The 20,637-nt window shown below is 41.1% G+C and overlaps 2 protein-coding genes across 2 annotated transcripts; both read right to left on the bottom strand.

Moving 5' to 3' along the window:
* tcp11l1 (t-complex 11, testis-specific-like 1) lies at positions 1-6,257 on the bottom strand. The gene is made up of 10 exons (XM_028408294.1): positions 5,984-6,257; positions 5,529-5,679; positions 3,895-4,027; positions 3,699-3,819; positions 3,374-3,594; positions 2,986-3,122; positions 2,705-2,883; positions 2,442-2,623; positions 1,932-2,104; positions 1-1,838 (listed from the first exon to the last, which is right to left on the bottom strand). Exons 2-10 carry the CDS (start codon positions 5,668-5,670, stop codon positions 1,612-1,614), a joined length of 1,515 nt encoding a protein of 504 aa, XP_028264095.1. The 5' UTR covers positions 5,671-5,679; positions 5,984-6,257; the 3' UTR covers positions 1-1,611.
* A 9,684-nt stretch (positions 6,258-15,941) lies between these two features.
* LOC114437809 (DEP domain-containing protein 7-like) lies at positions 15,942-19,517 on the bottom strand. The gene is given in 11 exon segments (XM_028408741.1): positions 15,942-15,945; positions 16,764-16,858; positions 16,929-17,054; positions 17,147-17,178; positions 17,338-17,468; positions 17,541-17,742; positions 17,937-18,085; positions 18,686-18,827; positions 18,965-18,985; positions 18,988-19,143; positions 19,438-19,517. Coding segments are annotated over 11 exon segments (1,125 nt in total). The 5' UTR covers positions 19,505-19,517.
* Between the last annotated feature and the right edge of the window lie 1,120 nt (positions 19,518-20,637).

The raw sequence follows: 20,637 nt of genomic DNA, 5'->3' as shown, positions 1-20,637 counted from the left end.
TTTGCGGGACAAACAGTGCTTTATTGGTGTAGTTGATGAACATTCAAAGACAAATATCAGAGTGGTCGATATGATCAGTCAATGTGTTAGGTAGCAGGTGATGTCATTCTGCCTGAACGTCACCGCCAGTGTGGGAAAACATGTACTTAAAAGCAATGTTTGTCAAATTGAAACGCTCTGAACATCAGAAGTCAATACGTTATCAAAGTGAACACAGTTTAAAAACTAACAATTAAAACAGCAACAGTTCAAGTTGGTCCATAACAGTCTGGCTTCCCTTCAAGGATGATTCCATTGATCTCACATACAGTAAAAAGTAACACTAATTGGAGTTGTGCCCTTTTTAAAAAAAAATATTTCTGCCAAGGATACACCTGTGTATCCCTGCACACCGCTCCTCCAGTGAGCATTCACCCCTCTTCCTCAAACCTCCCTCCTACACAGGCTGAAGGAGGGAGGATCGAGGAGGTACAATGAGGAACAAATGGGAAGAGCCTAGAGATTCACATCCACAATGAAGCTTTCAACATCCAGGACAAAGGTCAGTAGGGTGTCAAAGCCTAATTCATTATGAATGTTTTAAGACGTAAGCTGAGAATTAGAAGGATAAGTCTCTCGTGTTAATTAAATTAAATTAATTAAATACTCAGCCTGCATGGTGTGCATTTATCAAATATCTCTTTGTAGGGAATTAGCCAAATCTGTGTTCCCAAAGAAAGCCTTTTGTTTACCAGGAATTAGTCTTGATGTGACAGGAAACGTCCTTCAAACAATGGCATTCACACTTTTTTCTTTACAGGAAAATTCATTTACGAAGCAGTCGCTTAAAATTTATGAGCAATTTCCCTTTTGACTACATTCCTTGTCTTGCACGTTTGCACATCCTATTCATACTAAAACATACTTATTGTTCACGTTATCAAAGACTTTCGAACAATACCCAGCCCTGCCAGTAATACTGACTACAAGTTTATGCAGGATGGCTATTTAAAGTCAAGATTATGAGGTCTCATGTTTTATTAAATAAACAGCAATGTGAGCTAATGCATGTTTTGTTGTTTATTTTTTATTAAATGGGTTTAAGGTGCACGCTCTGCAAATTTACTCACTACATCTTCAAGTCTTAAACGTTGCTAACAGGGTGTAACGGTACCTAAATCTGGACAAAGTTGGAACAGCAGAGTAACCGTCAATTTGCACACAACACTTATTTCTGATTTACTTTAAATAAAACTAAGGTGCCTGATCGGCCTGCCTCTCTCCTAAACACTTAAGGCACTCAAATGCTGCACAGTGTCAACAGGAAAAAACTGAGCCATTTATAGAAGACAATGTCCATTCAGACAAGTGCAATACTCACTTAAATTAACCAGAAGCTTTAGAATAACACTGTCTCCCTCCTTTGTTCTGTGCAGTGAAGATTCCGCTATTAGGGGCTTGTGTGTTTAAATGACCTACAAGACTAAGTAATGTACACAAGCCAAATAATACTCTATGTGTAGCGACCAGGGGTGATGTCATACCAAATTGGATGAATACACGTACCGTTACACCCCTAGTTGCCTGTGGGAGACTTTTGCCAGGGGAGACTTTTACTCCATGCTGTAGCGTTTATGTTTCTGTGCTATGACTGTCCCCTGATGTCAGCATTTTCTGCAGGATGTTCTGGTAAAACGGAGAGAAAACCAGCTTATTGAAGTTGACGAGGCGACTGAAGCGAACAGCAAGCTCTTTCAGCTCCCTGCTGACTGGAGCCAGACCTCCTGGGAGAGGATGGTCTGGAACCTTATGTTGACTGGACTCCAAGAAAGCAAGGAGGTAGCTCTGAACCCGTGAGTCTGAGAGAAAGGAGAGAAAGGTATGTTCTGTCACTGACAAACAATCGATCACATGTACTGTTTTAGATGCTTCTATAAGGTAACACTCCTTACCCATCAGCTTGCGGACTGTGTTGTCTGGTTGGGCGGTGACGGAGATTTGCCCCATCAGGGTGCTCTTTCGGTCAGCTGAGAATGGAGAATAGCCATGCTGGCTTAGACACTGACTCAGCTCGACACACAGTTTCTCCCCAATGGTGGCTAAGGCCTCTTCGACACTAAAGGACCTTAGGAAAGGCAACATGAACATATTAGCTGTAAATTTCTCTACCTGTAGTAGTAACTAATACTTTTTTTTAAAACATCTTAATAAATAAAGTTGCTTTTATGCAGAGACTGAGTACCAAATGAAAAGGCAGATAATTGGCTTAGCAAAACTAGCCTAGCTACGATTATAACTCAAAAGTCATCATCATCATCATCATCATCATCATCATACAATAATTCTTAAACAAAATGCTAAGCTAAGCTAAACACTGCCTGAGGTCAGGATAAACAGACTGACAACAGCAGACACTGTGGACCAAGAAGTGCTGCCATACACTCACAAATGTTTACACTTACAGTGTGTGCATGTCTGCAAGCATGACGTTGACAGTGTTTTTTAGTTTCTCCATCAGTCCTGGCAGGCCTGAGATAGCCTCCCCTGTTGTAGTGTAGACGATGAGGAGCACCGAGGACAGAAGAACTAACCGCTCAGCCTCCTGCTGCATCTCCTGGAACCGAACCTGATCCATCAACACCGTCTGGAGGGAGGAGAGAGAGAGAGAGGTTAAAAATCAACTCACAAAGACACGTAATGACACGCATCCTCAGGATGGAATTACCTCTGGGAATGGATCAGAGGGATGGTCCCACCTCAGCAGGCGAAGATAGGCGTGATTATGGACATTAAGGGGAAGGAGTGAGGAAGAGTCAGACGAGGCGCCACTGCAGACACCTGCTTCTGCTTCTTTCAGGCATTTCACTGTTTCCTCAAGCCATTTCTCAGTGTAGTCTAAGGCATCTAAAGAGACATGGTCATTACTGAATGAACAAATCACATACCAGTGCTTTGCACAGCAGGTATTGTTTCAACGTAATATTGAATAAAAAAGAAACTCCTTACTTGGCTGTTTGTCAAGGAATTCTTGGAACTTGTTCCTCTCATACTCAACAGACTGCTGCATCAGATGAGGCCTGATGCTGGTCAGGGCAAAGTTTGCCATGTCCACCTTCATTAGGTCCAGCACAGAGAATATAGCTCTTAAAGGAAGGAAAAGAGGGGGAAAAAATCATATCATTTTTTGAAGTACACTTAAAATGTGCTGAGGTAGACCTGTACTTTAAAACTGCTGGCTTAAGATCAAAATATCATAACAATGTCATTTCACAACAAGCTGATCCTACACTGTTAAGGATGGGAATAATATTACCCACTCTGAAAATAACCTGTGGCCTGGAACACACAGAGCTAATAGAGCTAATAATAGGCTCACTCTTGTCTCATAGCTTACTTAAGCAGAGGCACAATTTCGGTGATCTCCTTCAGTTTATTGATGTCCTTGTCTCTGCAGGGGGCGCACAGTGAACCCATCATCCCGACGATGAACTGGGACAGGTTGCCGATGTCAAGAGCCCCCTTTTCAGCCTGCTGCTGGATTAGAGGCAGATCCAGAACCTCATCGATGCGAGAGCGCAGACGGCCATGGCCGGGCAGCAAGAAAGACAGCAGAGTCTGGACAAGATGAAAAGTTGAAAAGCTGCAACTTAAATACAATACTTAATACAATACTTTAAATTTGCACAACATGCCTGAAATCCCTGATTAAAACACCTTACCTCTTTGATCTCAGCTAGGAGCTTAATTGCCTGTCCATATGAAGGCGGATCCTCCTTCAGCTGAGCTTCCAAACAATCCCAGAATGCTTTGTGCATGATCTCCTTCACTCGGCGCTCCAAACTATACCAAAAGAATAACATGCTTTTCACCTCTACAGCATGAAAGAACTTACTCATTGACAGAACAAATCCTCACCTTCCTTCAGGCAGCTCTGTAGGTTTTACTTGAAACGCCTGATTGACCATAATTTCATGAGCCAAAGCCATGTTGGTGACCCCTTTAGCTGTCTCCATCAGCTCCTCCACAGAGACAAACCTGGGCGGGCTGGCTGTGAGGAAAAAAAAATTACATAACAGAAAGTTGAAACATAATTTACTATAGTCAAAGAACAAACAGCTCTTCCACTACTCACAAATTGAACATGCTAACGGAATGCATTATCTCTCACTGCCACTGGATTTAGTGAAAGCAGGTTAAACCCAACACAAGATGTGTTAATCCCCTCAAGTCATCTCACTTCAGCATACCTGCCTTTAGCAAAGTCTCTCTTCCTTGTATTATCAACAATACACAGAATGAACAACAAGTCACAATGTTCTATTCACATTTATAATTTCACATGAAACACTATGCAAATAGGGCGGTTGTAGAGGGCAACCAATTCTTGATCCCTAGATATAGGGGATTATTTTAAGATAACAATGCAACAACTGATTTTTATATAGTTGTTTACACACTAGTAGCTTAATGCCTTTTGATATTTTTCTAGTGTACAATATTTTCAAATTGTTTACATTTTGCTAGCTCTGGCTAATGCTACACTACTTGATTCTTCTTCACCAGTGCAGAGTATGCTACTGTTTTTAAGTGGGAGAAAAAGAAGTGATTTCCATTAGTGTTTCATTAATATGAGTGTTTCCAAAATATTTCACACAACAAAACAGCTGTGTGCAGTATGTAAGGTATTCAGTTGAGTATTGAGGCACATCTACATACAGATAGGACAGCCATATGCCAATGTTGACAATACATTTCTCACTTTCAGTTAAATTTAAGTGCGGTATCTTTGCAACTAATTTTTAAACAAAAAAATAAAGTATGTTGTACATTTCGGCACGGAGTGCCTTGCCTTGTTGTAGTTAGTGAAACACTGAGGAATTAGATAAGCTGTTGAAGACAGACAAGTGCTACAGACAAGTAAGATTTTCTCTTTCAACCCCTGAAGGACTGTTTTCGTGAAGCTGGTACTTTCCCCTAGTGGCCCTTGTCCTCAGATGTTTATCTATTCCAAGAAATATTCTTATTGTTACCAATTTTAGGGATTTCAGACTGGAATAAAACAGGACAGCTTGGAATCACAAAGCAGAAATCAATAATCATTTTTCACTTATACTATATTATTATACTATAATGCATAGTTGAATCTATATATTGTGAAACGTCAGTCTCCCACATTTGGCAATAAACTAACTTGTATACATTCAAGTGAAGGTTGCTAGCAGATAAGCACTGCTGTGGATTTTCATTATTAGATCGCTACATAAAAAGTGGTTGTAAAGAGTGGTTGGTATTGTAGCATTTACATTGCCTAAATAACGGCTTATTGTCTTGAAACTATTTTAGACAGACTGTGTGACTATTGTACAACAGATCCTTTATATCTGAACATTTCTGGATATTTGGAGAATCAAGAACTTTTTTGCACCTTCCTAGGTTTTTCTACCAGCTAGTTGCCGAGGGCTACTCCATCTCCATGGTTACAATGTGGTCACTTCAGGATCAGATTTGACAGATCACTCCAACAGTGAACTCCTTTGCTTTGTCCTCACCTTGTGGAGTGTTTCCTCTGTGAGGGCTAGGAGTGTTGGCTCGGACCCTCTTCCTTACTGTCTCCTCAGAAGTGTCCTGCATCCTCTCATCCTTCGACTCCTTGTCTCCGCCATTCTTAAAGTGGTCAGACTCCTTTGGCATATTAAGATTCTGCAGGAGAACAGGTGCAGTGATTTTCAATCATTTCTATTAGTTGCATGATTAAAGAGAATATATATCAGATGGCTATTGTGGGTAGGTGTATAGCAGTGACTGTAATATGATGTGATTTGATGTCAGAAATCAAACTGAGGAAATTTTTTTTAATGTTTAAATGATGACATCACTTCCAGTAGAGGAGGGGGTGCTAGGACTGATGCTAAGGCTGAGGCTGTGAGCACGACAGAAGTAAACAAAACAAGGCTCGCGTTAACTTGTCACTGTCTTCAGTCTAATCTGCACTATCGTTACTAACCTTGCAGTCGGAATCCCAGAGGAAAGAGATGAGTTAGCTGTGGAGCCCAACTTATATGACGTTAGCTTTGAACGCGACTCTGTCAACAACAACAAAGCCTTCTGACACAGCTACTCGTTCATATCACCCCCAGACTCAACGGGATTGTTTCTCTCACAGGTTTATTAACAACTTCACCACATCCAGACACCGTCCTCTGCCCGGGAAAGGCTTTGGTTCATCCTCATAAACTCGACCTGCTGCTATGCCGCTAGCCGAGCGGACACTTCCCGTTTTGGGTGGGGTTAAAGTGACGTAACTGTCGAGCCCCCCTCCTGCACATGACACACGCACATGTAACACTTGTGTCACTGAAACAAGTGATGAACCACTTCTAGGTTCACGGAGTGGTGTAATTAATATTAGGAAACAGAGACTTAAAGATTTGTATATAAGCCGGCAGTTTACTTATAAATTAATGTTAAACAGGTTAATAGATGAATAGATAAATAAAATACCAATAAAAAATGTAAAAAATATATCAATAAAAATATCAATGAATATTTACAGTGTAAAATGAGCAATAAACAGTATAAAATATCCTGTTTGGTCCTTATTTAGATAGGGTTTAAATAGATTTAAATACTGGTTTGCTCTAGATTTTTCTGTTTCTTAGACCTGTTGTGTTATGGAGGTGTTTGGACCAAGCGGCAACCTTCGGGGCTCAGACTTGAAGCCCATGCGGAAGTGTCAAAACTTGTAATTCACGCTGCAACAGCTGGGGGTTGGCTCCAAAAGCGAGTAATTTCCCATAGACTCCCATGTTAAAATGGCCGACTTCACAGCAGAAATTAACATGTTTACAGCCTGGTACGAAAAATCGCTGTGGTCTCAGATGATAGGTTCTCTTCTAGTGTCAATTGTAGGGGGGGTGAATTTTTTTACAATTCACTCGTTTCAATTGTATTCGGACTTAAAATTACGCCTAATTATGGGCGTTGCCGCTTGAGTGACAGACAGTTGACGTATCACAGCGTGAGTTTCCTGCTTCCACGATCGCCCGCCCCCCTAAACCCCGCTCGTGCTCCCCCTCAACAAACGGGTGACGTCACGGAAGCTCTGTCCATAGTTTTTACTGTCAATGGTTTGGACCCAAATGCAGACACGAAGGCTAAGGTGAACTAAAAGTGAGCTTTTAATAAAGCCAAAAGGTCAAAAACATAAAATCCCAGAATGCAACGTACAAATCAAAGGAGTAATAAGCAACCAACTAATCCAATAAGAACAAACTAGTAAAAAACAAACCAAACCTAACGGAGATCCAAAAGGGAGGATGGAAACACGCACAGGACCACACCATGGATAAACGGACGGACTAACAAGAACAAAGGGGAGCACAGGACTTAAATACAGAAGGGTAACAAGACACAGGTGAGACACATCAGGGCGGGGCAAGCAATCCTAAAGGCGGGAAACACAAGGAAGTAAAACAGTACCCCCCCTTCAAGGGACGACTCCTGATGTCCCATAATGCACAATAGTCCTCAAAAACAAAAGTCCAACGAATCGGGAGGGTGGGAGGAGGCCTGGAGGAGGGGTAAAACAAAAACACCAGGAGCAGACAAAGCCACTAGGGGCCCAAAAGGCAACAGTTTAAAGGGGAGCATCCAGAAGAGCAGGGACACCCCGCGTGAGGCAAAGGCAAATGTCACTAGGACAGTCAAGGGATCACAATGTTCAGAGATGCAGAGAAGACAAGGACCCTCCTGGGTCCGGCCAGAAGATCACCGGAGACGGACCGGCGGGCGCTCCGGGGCCTGGGCAGGGTAAGGGGATGTGGAGTCAGAGACAGCAGCTGGAGCAGGAGCTAACAAGAAGCAAACAGCTGGCACAGGTGAAGATGTCAGACTACCAACTGCTGCAGAAACCCACAAAGAAGGAAGTCCAGTTGGCTCTGTAGAGAATGGGGGTGAGTTCCCGTGGGATCACGGGGACTCGCACAGGAACACAACAGGCGGACTAACAAGAACAAAGGGGAGCACAGGACTTAAATACAGAAGGGTAACAAGACACAGGTGAGCCACATCAGGGCGGGGCAAGCAATCCTAAAGGCGGGAAAAACAAGGAAGTAAAACACACAGGAACACAAGGGGAAACATGGACTTCCAAAATAAAACAGGAAACACAAGACAACTGCAAACACACAGATCACAGACTCAGGGCAGGAATGAAAACTTAACCGAAAACAAAATTTAAGAAACAAAGAATTCTAACAAGACCGGTGTTTTATATTCTGTATAGATCATTTTTAATACAGGTAAGTATTAAGTCAGTTTAGTGTGATCTTTCACCTTTAACTCTTACTTATGCAACAAGGCAACAAGGTAAGTATTTAGGTACCCTTTAACAAGAAAACACATACAACAAGAACAAATAAATTATATTAACCCTGTCACATATACATTTACCTATTCACACCTCAATAATTCAAAATTCCTAAATAATTGTGTTGCAACACACATACACATCTCATACACACTACTGAAACGCTCTCATACAGAATTGTTTTAATTTAGCCACATTGGAGGTTTTTCAAGCCTTTTTAAGATCATGCCACAGCAGCTCAATTTGGATTTATTTCAGAACTTTGACTTTTATGCACAGGATTACTCCCCTTAATAATAAACACCTTCATTTAAAAACTGCATTTTGTGTAGGTTTCAACTGAGGTATATAGCTTTGTATAAAATTTGAATGTTTAGTCTAAAAATATTTTTAATGAAGAATAAAAACCACAAATAGGTTTTTATCATTTAAAAATAAGTGTGATTAAGGATCCTGTATCATATTTAAAAGCATCTGTATCCGTATGTATAGGGAGAAATAATACCACATTTGGAAAAAACACATGAGCTGTGCTGAAAACCAGGTGTACATCTGTTCACATTTCATTTGCAGTAAGAATCCACTTTTAGAGCACTGCTACCCCCACCAGACACACGGTTGTTCTTCATTTGTCACTTGCTGTCTACAGACAGAGTTTTGTATCTTTCATTCATATTTCGTAGTATGATCTACAGGGGAGCCATTAGTGTAAATAAAGTAACATCTGACCAGTCATTAAAACTGACTCTCTTCTGTTGTAGACACAGGAAGTGTAAGAATGGAATGTGGCTAAGCAACAACTGAACTTTTGCATCCATCTAATCAGAAACCTCAAGTCCATCACACTTCTGTGAAATCAGCCTGTCCAGTTAGCAACACTCATTGTGAATCAATTTCAGCTGCTGTTGTGCAAATGGAACAAACAGTCTTTTATTTAAAGGCCAGGAGGGCAAAACAATACAAAACTAAAAATCACACTTGTCGTGGTCAATAGGTAAAGTACAAAATAACTAACTGAAAATCACACTACATGTGGCAAAACTAGAAAAGCAAAACTAGGAAACTTAGCGAGGGTTCAAAAACATAACATGAACAAAGAAACTACCTGGAGCATAGCATAGCATGGCATGGCATGGCATGGCATGGACGAGACATAGAATGACACAAAGCCCACACAGACGAGACGAACTAGCAAGGACAAAGGGGAAGACACAGACTATATACACAGGGACCAGGGAAGACAACGAGACACAGGTGACACACATGAGGGCAGGGCTGGTAATCAACAAGGAGGGAAAACACAGGAAGTAGAACACAAGACAATACACAGGGAGGACAGGACTACTAAAGTAAAACTGGAAACACAAGACAAGACTAGACAACTAAACACAAACCCAGGAAAACAAAACACCAGAACTACAGGAAAAATAACTATAACTAAACACAGATTAAACTAAAAACCCAAAACAAGGAAATCAAAACCATAAACAAACACCAGGTCGTGACACAGACATGATTTAAAGTTTAAACGGGTCAGCAGCAGTAGACCTACGTTTTCCTAAACACATTTACACTCAACAAAAATATAAACGCAACACTTTTGTTTTTGCTCCCATGTTTCATGAGATGGACTTGAAGATCTAAACTTCATTCCAGATACACAATATTACCATTCCTCTCAAACATTGTTCACAAATCTGTCTAAATGTGTGATAGTGAGCACTTCTGCTTTGCTGAGATAATCCATCCCACCTCACAGGTGTGCCACATCAAGATGCTGATCTGACATCATGATTAGTGCACAGGTGTACCTCAAACTGCCCACAATAAAAGGCCACCCTGAAATGTGCAGTTTTGTCTCACAGCAAAATGCCACAGATGCCCCAAGCATTGAGGGAGCGTGCAATTGGCATGCTGACAGCAGGAATGTCAACCAGATCTGTTGCTCGTGCATTGAATGTTCATTTCTCCACCATAAGCCGTCTCCAAAGGCGTTTCAGAGAATATGGCAGTACATCCAACCGGCCTCACAACCGCAGACCACGAGTAACCACACCAGCCCAGGACCTCCACATCCAGCAGGTTCACCTCCGAGATCGTCTGAGACCAGCCACTCAGACAGCTGCTGAAACAATTGGTTTGCATAACCAAACAATTTCTGCACAAACTGTCAGAAACCGTCTCAGGGAAGCTCAACTGCATGCTCGTCGTCCTCATCGGGGTCTTAACCTGACTCCAGATCGTCGCCGTAACAGACTTGAGTGGGCAAATGCTCACATTCGATGGCGTCTAGCACGTTGGAGAGGTGTTCTCTTCACGGATGAATCTCGGTTTACATTGTTCAGGGCAGATGGCAGACAGCGTGTGTGGCGTCGTGTGGGTGAGCGCTTTGCTGATGTCAATGTTGTGGATCGAGTGGCCCATGGTGGTGGTGGGGTCATGGTATGGGCAGGCATCTGTTATGGACGAAGAACACAGGTGCATTTTATTGACGGCATTTTGAATGCACAGAGATACCGTGATGAGATCCTGAGGCCCATTGTTGTGCCATACATCCATGAACATCACCTCATGTTTCAGCAAGATAATGCACGGCCCCATGTTGCAAGGATCTGTACACAATTCTTGGAAGCTGAAAATGTCCCAGTTCTTGCATGGCCAGCATACTCACCGGACATGTCACCCATTGAACATGTTTGGGATGTGCTTGACCGGCGTATACGACAGCGTGCACCAGTTCCCACTAATATCCAGCAACTTCGCACAGCCATTGAAGAGGAGTGGACCAACATTCCACAGGCCACAATAGACAATCTGATAAACTCTATGCGAAGAAGATGTGTTGCATTGCATGAGGCAAATGGTGGTCACACCAGATACTGACTGGTTCTGAGTCCCCAGACCACCAATAAAGAAAACAAAATGCACATTTCAGAGTGGCCTTTTATTGTGGGCAGTTTAAGGTACACCTGTGCACTAATCATGATGTCAGATCAGCATCTTGATGTGGCACACCTGTGAGGTGGGATGGATTATCTCAGCAAAGCAGAAGTGCTCACTATCACACATTTAGACAGATTTGTGAACAATGTTTGAGAGGAATGGTAATATTGTGTATCTGGAATGAAGTTTAGATCTTCAAGTCCATCTCATGAAACATGGGAGCAAAAACAAAAGTGTTGCGTTTATATTTTTGTTGAGTGTATATTTCAATTTTGTTTAGTTTAGGAGCTATGGCAGTTTACGTTTTGTCAAAATTTTAAATGCCTTTTCTCTCTCTCTCCAGTCAGTGGCGCTTCTACATTGAATTACTCCCTGGGCAAATATTACAGAAAACAAACATGACAGATTGCAAAATGGATGATATGATGATAAATGATATAAAAAAGAAATCCCTCATTGTCTATATTTTTAACATAAGGCATGTAAACTAGAGCACTACAATTGTACTGAATCGAACATATGTCCTTGCTTATTCAGACAAAACAAAAATATTTCACTGTACTAAAACAGGACTGCATTTTATACATAAATATAATTCTTTGTTAGCAATGATAGTGCTTTCAGATTTTAATAAGCAGCATAAAGGTTGTAATGTGTAACACACTAGTCATTTTGACGACTGTGTGATGGTCCGTGTGCATCGAGTGAAGAGAGGCTGAATGGATGATAAATATGGATGAAAAATAATAATTCCCACTTTTTACCCTGTATTTAACTGATAAAACCAGCTGACAGTGAGCAGTATTCTTACTTTAGTTTACCGGTAATCAGCCTGTCATTGATAGACGGACTTATTTATGGACTTAACTTGTTCACTAATCGACGAGCCAGAGCAGCGCATCATGGATGGACATTATAAAAACACAGCGCGCAGCATCAAACTCTCAGTCGAGCATCAGACCACAGTCCTCTGTCTCTTTGCCTGCAGCTCTGCTGTCTGTCCGGTTTGGCCCCAAAACTTCCGTGTTGTTTAATGATCTTACTCCTTCGATCATTAACGCTGCTATACACAAACATGCAGTGACGCATGCTATCAGGACAGAGTGAGACCTCCTCCTTCACTCCCTGTCGTTCCGTTTGGAGACCCAGAGGTGAGCTGTCCCCCGCGTCCCCTCCCCTTCTCTCACACCTTCTGTACGGCAGCTTCTCAGCAAGCAGGGGCGCTAATTTGCCAATTCTCCACACAATGATCGATAATACACATAGAAAATCGCCGCACAGATTATATTTTTTCCAACTGCTCGTGCCGCCCCCTGTGTGATGCTGCCCCGGGTGACCGCCCGGTTTGCCCGTGCCTAAAACCGCCACTGTCTCCAGTGTGTGATGATGTCACGCACTGTAGATTTTCAGACTTTTTCAAAAACTGAAAAAAGCCAACTACTTCAATCTTTGGCCACAGTGGGTGCTCCACATACATAAATTTGATATCAAAACGTAGGGACTTGGAGCCTTCTCTGATTACATCATCTAAGATGGCTGCTCCCATTAACAATGAATTGGCCTCATTTAACCTTCACAAGTCTGGGCCTATTCTGGCCGTTTATGAATGCTTTTGGTTTTGTCTTAATATCCCACATTGAAAATATTACCATACCCATGTTTGGTATCCTTTTCAGCACAACCTCACCTATAAGATCTGATCATTATTTTTAGGTTTAACCTACTCTATTAACATATTGGGCCCCAAAACAAACAAAAATCCCTAAATCTGAATGGAAAAAAATACTATTTATCTACTATTTATATCTGACCGACTTGTAAAAAGACCAAAATTGACGAGTACAGCGAGAGAAATCCAACGCCTGCCGAGCGCTCTGATCGCTCTTTTATGCTCTGACAAATACTCGAACTAAAACGTATCGTACCTCTGGTTTTACTGGGTGTATCAACAACAACAACAAATAAAAACTGGGTGAACGTTCGAAATCTGCACTTTCCAAAGATGGAAAGATCGATGGAAAAGATCGACAGCATTGTAGATGGCAGGGGTTTTTCTGTTACGACGTGTTGAAAATGTCACGTGATACAATCACGCCGGCGTGATCTGGGACTATGTAACTACACTGATGATGTATTGATCCATACATAGGTAGACAGACACATACACATACACAACCATACAGGAACATACACAACTACACTCAGACATGCACACACACTTTCTCACACACACACACGCACACACACACACACACACTTTTTAATAGTTAATTAAGTTGTTATTGGTTATTGTTTTTCTGCTTTTTTATTTTCCTTAGATGATGATGGTATTGTATAGTAGACTTTAAAAAATAATTGTTATACTTGTTATTTATTTCACATAATTCCAGAAAAAGTATTAACTGCTTCCTTTGTGTTTCTGCACTTTGTTTATAGGAAAGAGGAGAAGAGGAGGAGGAAGAAGAAGAAGAGGGGGCTGAGGAGGAGAAACTCTGCATTGTGAGTTATGATTATCAAGATTAATGTTTATTATTTTACATAGTTTACAAGACGTTCTACCAAACAAAGTTTTGTCTGTCTGACATTTGTCTTTCAGAAAGACAGGAGACGTAAAGACCAGAAGAAAAGCAGTCAGGGTGCATGGAGAGCATATTCTCATATTCTCTACACACATCAATAAGTCACATTATTAATGTTATTTTTTATTATTGTCTTATAGAGAACAGGAAACAAATGACAGACCCAGAGAGACAGCCAGCATGTACAGTGAGCCCTCTTCTTCTAAAAGATAAGTTCATATTTACAGTACATTCTGTATTATTAGCACATATACACTGATGTGTTATGTTCACCTCATTGATAATCATCTCAATCATTTTCTTTCTTTCAGCAAGCAGGGCTGCAAAAGACAAGTATACATTTATTTCTATAATATTTACCCTGATCAATAATTCTTATGTTTCTATACATTTTGATGATGTTATTAACTGTTTATCCTTCATCATCCTTTAGCGAGAAGAGAGGCAGAAGCACACACCAACCCAACACAGATAGTACATTTATTTTTTATTTGTACATATATTATTATTATAAGAACTCAGATAAGTAAGTAGTATTTCCTAATTGTTGAGGTCACTCATTAACTTATATTTTCTTGTTCTTTTTTAGAGAAACTCCAGCAGGGCTGCAAAAGATAAGTACACATTTATTTGTAGTGATTATCAGAAGCAATACATTTTAGTGTGGTATGTAACAATGGCAATACATGCCTATTATATTTTATTCAATTCAATTCTTCCTTAAGGCTGCAGCAGCATCACTGTTTACTGACCAAAAGATGTTACAAAAGTGAAATGACATTTCATCTATCATTGTCTAGTGGTGTTGTTGTTGTAAACACATTTGTCATGTTGTTACATGACATGAATATTGACATTTTTGAGTCTTGTTTAATCTGCCTTTCTTTAATAAATTTGTTTTCAATAGAAATTAGAAAGTGTGTTTGCTCAGTTATGTGATCTGTAGAATAGCATTTTACCATCTAATTATCATTTTTAATGTCTGTCTATTTTGTGTTCTTGTCAATTATGTTTTAAGCTCCATAATAACTGACTTGTTAGAAGAGAAATATATTGTGTAGTATAGTATGAGTATTGTGTAATTTTATAGCCTCCATAAAGCCCGGAGAGTGTGTTGTGGGGCCTGATGTACAGGCTAGAGACTAAATGGAAAGGGCTTCTTCAGATTTTTACAGATGGAGCTAAGGACACTAAGAGGGGGTGGAGCCAGCTTTGCATGTTACATCCCAGAATATGATACTTATCTGAATGTCTGAGGGGGTTTCAGGACATTGTGGTTTGGAAAACATGAACATGGTCTTTGCAGGAAACAGGAACGCACATTAAAAACTACCTACAACGGCGGCGTACGACGTAAAAAACGCCATTTAAAGTATGGTGGAAACGCCATTGGTTATTCTTTATCACGTGTTTATTCCATTGACAGTAAAAACTATGGACAGAGCCTCCGTGACGTCACCCGTTTGTTTCTGAAGAGCCGTTTTGAGGCTCGGTGGGAGGTTCCAGGACGTGATGACCGCCGCCATGTTGACAGCTAACTAAAACTCCGATTATGGACAAAGAGGGGGAGCACGAGCGGGGTTTAGGGGGGCGCGCGATCGTGGAAGCAGGAAACTCACGCTGTGATACGTCAACTGTCTGTCACTCAAGCGGCAACGCCCATAATTAGGCGTAATTTTAAGTCCGAATACCATTGAAACGAGTGAGTTGTAAAAAAATTCACCCTCCCTACAATTGACACTAGAAGAGAACCTATCATCTGAGACCAGAGTGGTTTTTTGTACCAGGCTGTAAACATGTTCATTTCTGCTGTGAAGTCGGCCATTTTAACATGGGAGTCTATGGGAAATGACTCGCTTTTGGAGCCAGCCCCCAGCTGTTGCGGCGTGAATTACAAGTTTTGACACTTCCGCATGGGCTTCCACTTTGAGCCCCGAAGGTTGCCGCTTGGTTTATTCTGAAGATGGCGTCTCCAAATGGAGGTAAATTCTAATTCCTTACGTTACTACGATGTGTATAAATAGTAAATTTGACATTTTTAGGAGCATAAAACCGGTAACTAATATAATGTCTCAACTGAACACACGGGGATGACAGAGTACAGATGTGAGAGCAGTATTTTATGATATGTTTTCCGTTGGCTAAAGCCCTCACTAGCCCGTGTTGTGTTTGTCCAGCGTTTGTGGAAGCACGAAGACAGCAGGGTTAATTCTGCCATGCAGAGCTGATACTGTCGGTGCTGCTAGCCAGATCACCTCCATTTATATATTGGTTGGTTTATAACATCTTACGTGTCCAACATGAAGGATGGTGGATATTAACGGCTGCAGTTTTTCCGCGATGTGTCATAAGCTGTCAAGTAAGGGGTCGAGTTTGTGTTTTTCATCTACGTGCAGTACGTGAACATTCAGCCTAATTTTTTATTTTATTATTGTTATTTTATGAGTTTGATTGCTGCAAAGCAATCAATCGCTCTGTCGGAGCCAAGCAACCTCTGACCCGCAAATGACGCAGAGGTGACGAGGAGTGCGAGAGGGAGACAATAGGGGGACTGCCACTTTTATACTGGCCCGCCTCAATCGGCATGACTATGCTGGTACAAGAGCAAACTTATTTTGTAACTCGCCATGATTTCCACATATTTGATTGGATTAACATGAAATTGCACACATTTGTAGAGTAAACCTTGCTGGTGTCCCCGGTTGCAATTTTTTTTGTCTGAATGCTTTGGTTTGGAAAAAAACAGCAGTTGTTCGATGGGTGCAGCCCCCATTAAAATACATGGGATCTGCCCTGAGAGGAGCAAAAGAAGGTAAAAGGAGGCCAAAGAAGACGGGGGAAATGCGGAGGTGTCTGGGTGAGGATCAAGGCTCTCTTGAGATCTGCTCGCGTGCCTGCATTTGCTGGATGATCCTGCCGTCCTGGGCTGCTTCCCCTGCACAAGGCTGGCCAGAGTATCACTCACTTCTTTGTGCAGAACCCCTGGTATCTGGACAGCACAGAAAATGAAGCTTTAATCTAATGTTTATATATAAATATATATACATGTAGTCCATCACCTTAAAGATATCCTTTATGTTGCTAAGCTTGAACACCACCATCAGATCCTCTTTCTCCTTTGATAATGTCTTGCTGTGTAGGATGGCTCTGGAGAAAGACCTCTTCACTGCCAGTCTGTTCTCCATCTACAAATACAACATTTCTTTACAGTCCAACATACATCCATACAGTGAAAAGTGTATCAATATAAGACTATATAAGAGACATAAGCTCTCACCTCCTTATCCACTTTTATCTCTTGTGGATCAGCTGCTTTAATTTATACATTTCACTGAAATGATCTTACTGCATGTAACAAGACTATATCTCACTTCTATTGGCTTTAGTTCAAAAGGTTCTCCTTCTCCTTGCTTTCATCAGTCCCCTTAACTGATACTTACCTTCCCTGCATTACTCGGATGATGCTACCAGCTTCTTCTTGGTCACAACTCTGCTGATCATGAGGGAAACAGTGAGGCAGCTCCCTGCTGAGCTCCAGTACAGGCTGGTCAGGAAGGAAGTCCAAACAGTCCAGGGCTGCACGGAGCCACTCATCTTCTCTGAGGAAGAGAATATAAGAACAACAGCTGCTGGGTGTGTCTAACCCTAACTATTTTCAAAGCTAAACATACTGAGTGTCCCTGAAGGCCTTGAAGATCTGTCCGTCCAGGTGGTTGCTGCTGTAGATCAGGTCTGGATTACTGTGAGCCAGCAGGTTGGCTGGCGATGGATCGGATGGGTTCTGACTGCACTGAAGCACCCCTTCCAGTAGGGGGAGCTCCACCAGGTTTAACAGTCTGAGCAGGGTCTGCTCCTGCCAGAACTCATCCACCACTGAGGAACAGAGCAAAAGAACTAAGTCATATACTGCTATGATAGAAAAAAGGTTTCTTTCCTCACAGACATGTACTTAATGCATGCTGGGATATAATCCATCACATGTGACTGAATATTACTCAAAACATGTCTGTCTTTATCTGCTTCGTGTAAGAAAGTAGTTCATATATGTAATACCATGACCAGCTTACATGACTGTGGTAAAACTGAGTCTGTCTGTGCTCTGCTGGGGCTCAGACTGTCCACCGGAAGTTCCACTGACAGGCTGGCCTTGGTTGTTGTCTCTGTGACTTTGGACATCTCAACATGTGACCCAGTGAGACCTGTCCGCTCTTCCTGCCTGAAATGTAAAAACGGACAGGTGAGAATTATATAATGGGGAAGTTTTTCGAAATGGCTGTTTTTCCTTTACAGTACCGTTTAAAATAAAGCTGGCTAAAGAACCTATAATGTTCCTATGATGGGCTGAATAAACGATCTACCTGGAGGAGCCAAAATATGCAGTGGTGCATGAATGACTTCAGAACCACTCTTCAATTTTAAAGGATTTGTGGGTATCTGAGGAATTTTCTGTGTCACATGTTTTAAAATGTTTGTATTCTGTGATTTCATCTTATGTAAAGCATTGCATTTCTATAAAAATAATATGTACAAATAACTTTCAGAATAAGAGAACAATTTGCTTCTCAAAAGGCATGGTGGTCCAACACTATTAGATCCTCAGGCCTCAAACTGTTTTACACAATCACTGCAATATCATGTGTGTTCAACTCCATACCATTTAGAAATCATACCCCCTCTGGATTCCATTTACACATGTTTCCAACTCATATACTGAAGGAGTGCAGGCCCATACAAACCTGTGTGTAAAAAGAGGCAAATAACATTAAACATTAAATGGACATCAGTGGATAGTTGATCATGTGTTTCAATATCTAACCTGTACAGAGCATCCTTGCTGTCCTGAAACACATCCTGCTTCTTGTCCTTCCCAAACACTTTGGTTTCCACCGCCTCAAACACACTGCACTCCAGCAGAGCCTGGCACACACACATCACTCTATTCCGCGACACAGTGGCACCTTAGGTTTTTATATACGAGACAGATTACAGAAATAATAACAAAAAAAGTAATGACAAGGATGTTTAGGTAAAAAAAACACAGCTCAACAAATATTATTTTGGTGATTAACACCTACAATCAAGCACATGTCCTCACCCTCAAGACCTCTGACATGATTATGTGTTCTGCCAGTACATCCACAGCCTCTGAGCCCAGAAAACAGTCACTGTGGGACTTGAGGTGGACTCGTCTGCACTTTACTGCGGCTCTGAGGTGGGAGATCAGGCTGCTCCACATGGAGGAACTCTGGACTGGCTTGGGGAGAACTCCACAGGCTAAGAGAAAGGTCAAAGGAGACATGCTCCACAGAGAACCTTTAAAGCAGATGGAGTGCAGATAAACAAGTCAGTGGGTGAGGCTATTGTAAAGAAAAGGGACTAACCTCAGGAAAGCTTATTTGTTTAAGCAGCAGAGGTGAAGTAGTTTATCTTTAAACTGCATGACCACTTCTAACTTCTAACTTTTTCATGCTTTTACTTTGAAATTGGTGGCTAGCTTAACAGTGAAGATAACATGATGTGTGGTCGGGCCTCCGTTCTTTAGGGTGAAACTCGTGTTCATGGTCTCACCTTGAGGACGGACACACAGTTTCTCTGCGAGGATCAACGCCGCACCTCGTTCTTTTATTGAAGCCATGTTTCAGTCTGGGCTGTGCTGAGCTAATTTGCTGTGAACAAACAGGAAGCGTTCAATGGAAGCACGTCCAAGCAAAGCGGCCTCTGTTTTTTATGTGCTCTTACCACTAGATGGCACTAATCGTCCAATAACACACAGCTCGTCACTACTAAAACTAAGGGCTCCTCTCCTTACTGCAGTCTGTGCTGCCTTCATGTTCTCAAAGAAATTTTGGGTTCTATACTCTATGCATTATCAAATTATATATATTATATATTATATTATTGAATTGAGCAGGTAACAAATCGTTGCAAATTGCACTTGCATGTGTTAACATTTTTTTTGGTTTTGTTTTATTTATTTTATAAATTCAGTTATTGTATGTCATCTTTATCTTTTTATATTGCATTTAAAAGTAGTAAACATATGCATAATTCTAAAAGAATTTGTGTATTATTATGCCTTTGTCAGTCTATTTACTATTGAATAAACTTTCGGTGTCTTGACTGTAAACAGCTCTCTGACAGTTAAAAACAGGGTAAGCTATCTCTTGAACAGCCGTATTTCGTGGTGGTCTACGTAGCAAGGTAGGTAAACATAAAACAACGCATTTTTACCAGATATATGTACCTAAATTAACACACAGTGAAATCAATATACATACATACAAAATATGTTTTATTTGTGCTAACTTCCGCAAACCTGGGACTGATGCTAGCTAAGGTTTGGCCTGATGTTAGCGTTAGCTTCCGGTTTAGCTAGGCTTAAGTTTGTGCTAATCATGTCCTAGCATGAAAGTTTGGAACCATGGAGATACTTTCAGAGCAACATTAATGGTGTTTCAGCTACACGGTTTTCCATATTTGTAGGTGAATTTACATAAATGTTGTAAGACAAATATATGCTAATAAAGGAACAGTCTCCAGCTAGGTAAATTTCTGGTGTTCCAGATGTGGAATTTTTAGTATAGTTAAAGGGTATATTGTAATGCACCTATACACAAGTATTTAAGCCACAGTTGGAAATATATCCTAGCCATGGTGATGGGTAAATAAAATCTTTAAAGAAATAATCATGCTAAGGTATTGTAGCTCATCAAACTTAGTTTAAAATGTGCTTACACATGTGTATGTACTATCGTAACTCAACCTAAA

The sequence above is a fragment of the Parambassis ranga genome, chromosome 6, assembly GCF_900634625.1.
Source record: "Parambassis ranga chromosome 6, fParRan2.1, whole genome shotgun sequence".
In the NCBI taxonomy this organism is placed as follows: Eukaryota; Metazoa; Chordata; class Actinopteri; family Ambassidae; genus Parambassis; species Parambassis ranga.
The sequence above is the reverse complement of the archived record's forward strand: the minus strand, read 5'-3'. Positions and strand labels throughout refer to the sequence as shown.